This window comes from Limanda limanda, chromosome 16 (genome assembly GCF_963576545.1).
Source record: "Limanda limanda chromosome 16, fLimLim1.1, whole genome shotgun sequence".
Classification (NCBI taxonomy): Eukaryota; Metazoa; Chordata; class Actinopteri; order Pleuronectiformes; family Pleuronectidae; genus Limanda; species Limanda limanda.
The window spans coordinates 772660-774326 of NC_083651.1; the positions used below are offsets into that span (position 1 = coordinate 772660).

At 46.8% G+C, this 1667-nt stretch overlaps 1 protein-coding gene across 1 annotated transcript in view; it reads right to left on the reverse strand.

The window, feature by feature from the left end:
- The window catches only part of enox1 (ecto-NOX disulfide-thiol exchanger 1), a 17862-nt gene extending 16540 nt beyond the window's left edge, over window positions 1–1322 (reverse strand). The window contains 2 exon segments of the mRNA XM_061088773.1: window positions 918–1049; window positions 1260–1322. Of these exon segments, the coding sequence (XP_060944756.1) occupies window positions 918–1049; window positions 1260–1269 (142 nt within the window). The 5' untranslated portion in view covers window positions 1270–1322.
- Between the last annotated feature and the right edge of the window lie 345 nt (window positions 1323–1667).

A 1667-nucleotide genomic window follows, 5' to 3' on the forward strand; every position in this document is an offset into this window, starting at 1 on the left:
CCTCCTGTGGCTCCTTGTTGAAGACAAATGGGTTTGGAGCAGATTTCCTTTGCTCAGCAGATTCTGGAGGAAGATGGCCGCTGCAGGCTGAAGATATAAAACACTTCCTCCCAGTTTTTCTTGGCAAAAAGAAAGAATCCCCACTCACTTAAAAAAATACACTTGGAGAAATAATCTTCCATAAATCAGAGCATCTGCAGCCGCGTCCACACATTCTTCAGGTCTAAGGAAAACTCATTAAAGCTCCGTCTGCGATAAACCCCGACAGGTAAATTACCGTCTCTGTGTTGCACATTCATCATAATCACATCAGGCGGCTTCTCCTCTCGGAGCCAGAAGCCCAGAGCCAGGTTCACGTCTCTGAAGGACCCCGAGGCCGCCAGCGACACGGAGGGAATGATAAGAACGATAAAAGAGAGGAGAGGAATGAAGAGCAGAATCTGACAGCAGCAGAGAAACTCTTATTCCTGTTGTTCTCCAGAGACATCTGGAGACAAGACGGGAGGCGGAGACCCAGAAAGAATCAGTGATTACTGCAGAATCTAAAGGATCTAAAGGATCTTCAGGATCTTCAGGATCTTCAGGATCTAAAGGATCTTCAGGATCTAAAGGATCTAAAGGATCTAAAGGATCTTCAGGGATTCCCTGATCCATCTGATGCTTTTATTTTGTAATGAGCTTATTTCATTATGAATTCTTCTCGATGTCATTTATGTGAAGACGAACGATTGGTTGATTTAAACAAGCTGTAGATCATGACTCTAATCTTATTGGTTGTAATAGTTAATACATCACTGCACAGATAAGTATGACGTCATGATGACATCATTCCTATGATCCTGTGTGTGTGTGTGTGTGTGTGTGTGTGTGTATCAGTCACAGTGAGCATGGTTAAGTTGACAGAAAGTGTATCGTACCTGACACCAGCGGTTGTCCACTGATGCCCACAGGTATGATGCCCAGGTTGTTCATGGCTGTGGCCCAGGCTCCATGATCAGTGACACTCAGGTGGTTCTGCTCCGCTGCCAGACTGCCTACACTGTCCGCTGCTACACACACACACACACACACAGACACACACACAGACACACACACACACACACACACACACACACACACACACACACACACACACACACACACACACACACACACATTGGAGTTAGAGATTAGAAGCTGTGGTCTCAACAGAACGTGTCGATGGCAGAAACATTTATTTTTGTTTTGCTGGACTGAACCAGGTCCACGTTGCTCCTCACCACCGGCCATGACAGGTGCTGTCCGCTCTGCCCTCTGTGCCGACCTCTCATCAGAGCCTCTGGCTGACGGAGGGATGGAGGGATGGAGGGACGGAGGGATGGAGGGACGGAGGGATGAAGGGATGGAGGGGCGAGCCGAGGAACAAGTGAAGAGACGATCCGTCACCGTGATGATCTCCAACTGAGGAGGAAAGAGAGAGAGAGAGGAGTTAAAACGATGAGCGGGAAACAACACACACTCACACACACACACACTCACACACTCACACACACACACTCACACACACACACACACACACACACACACCTGCTGGGTCTGAGATTTAAATACAAATATAAAATATACAGACTAATTATAAGTTGTTTGGTTAAAAGTCAATATTAACATTGAGGTATCTCTCAGGTGGT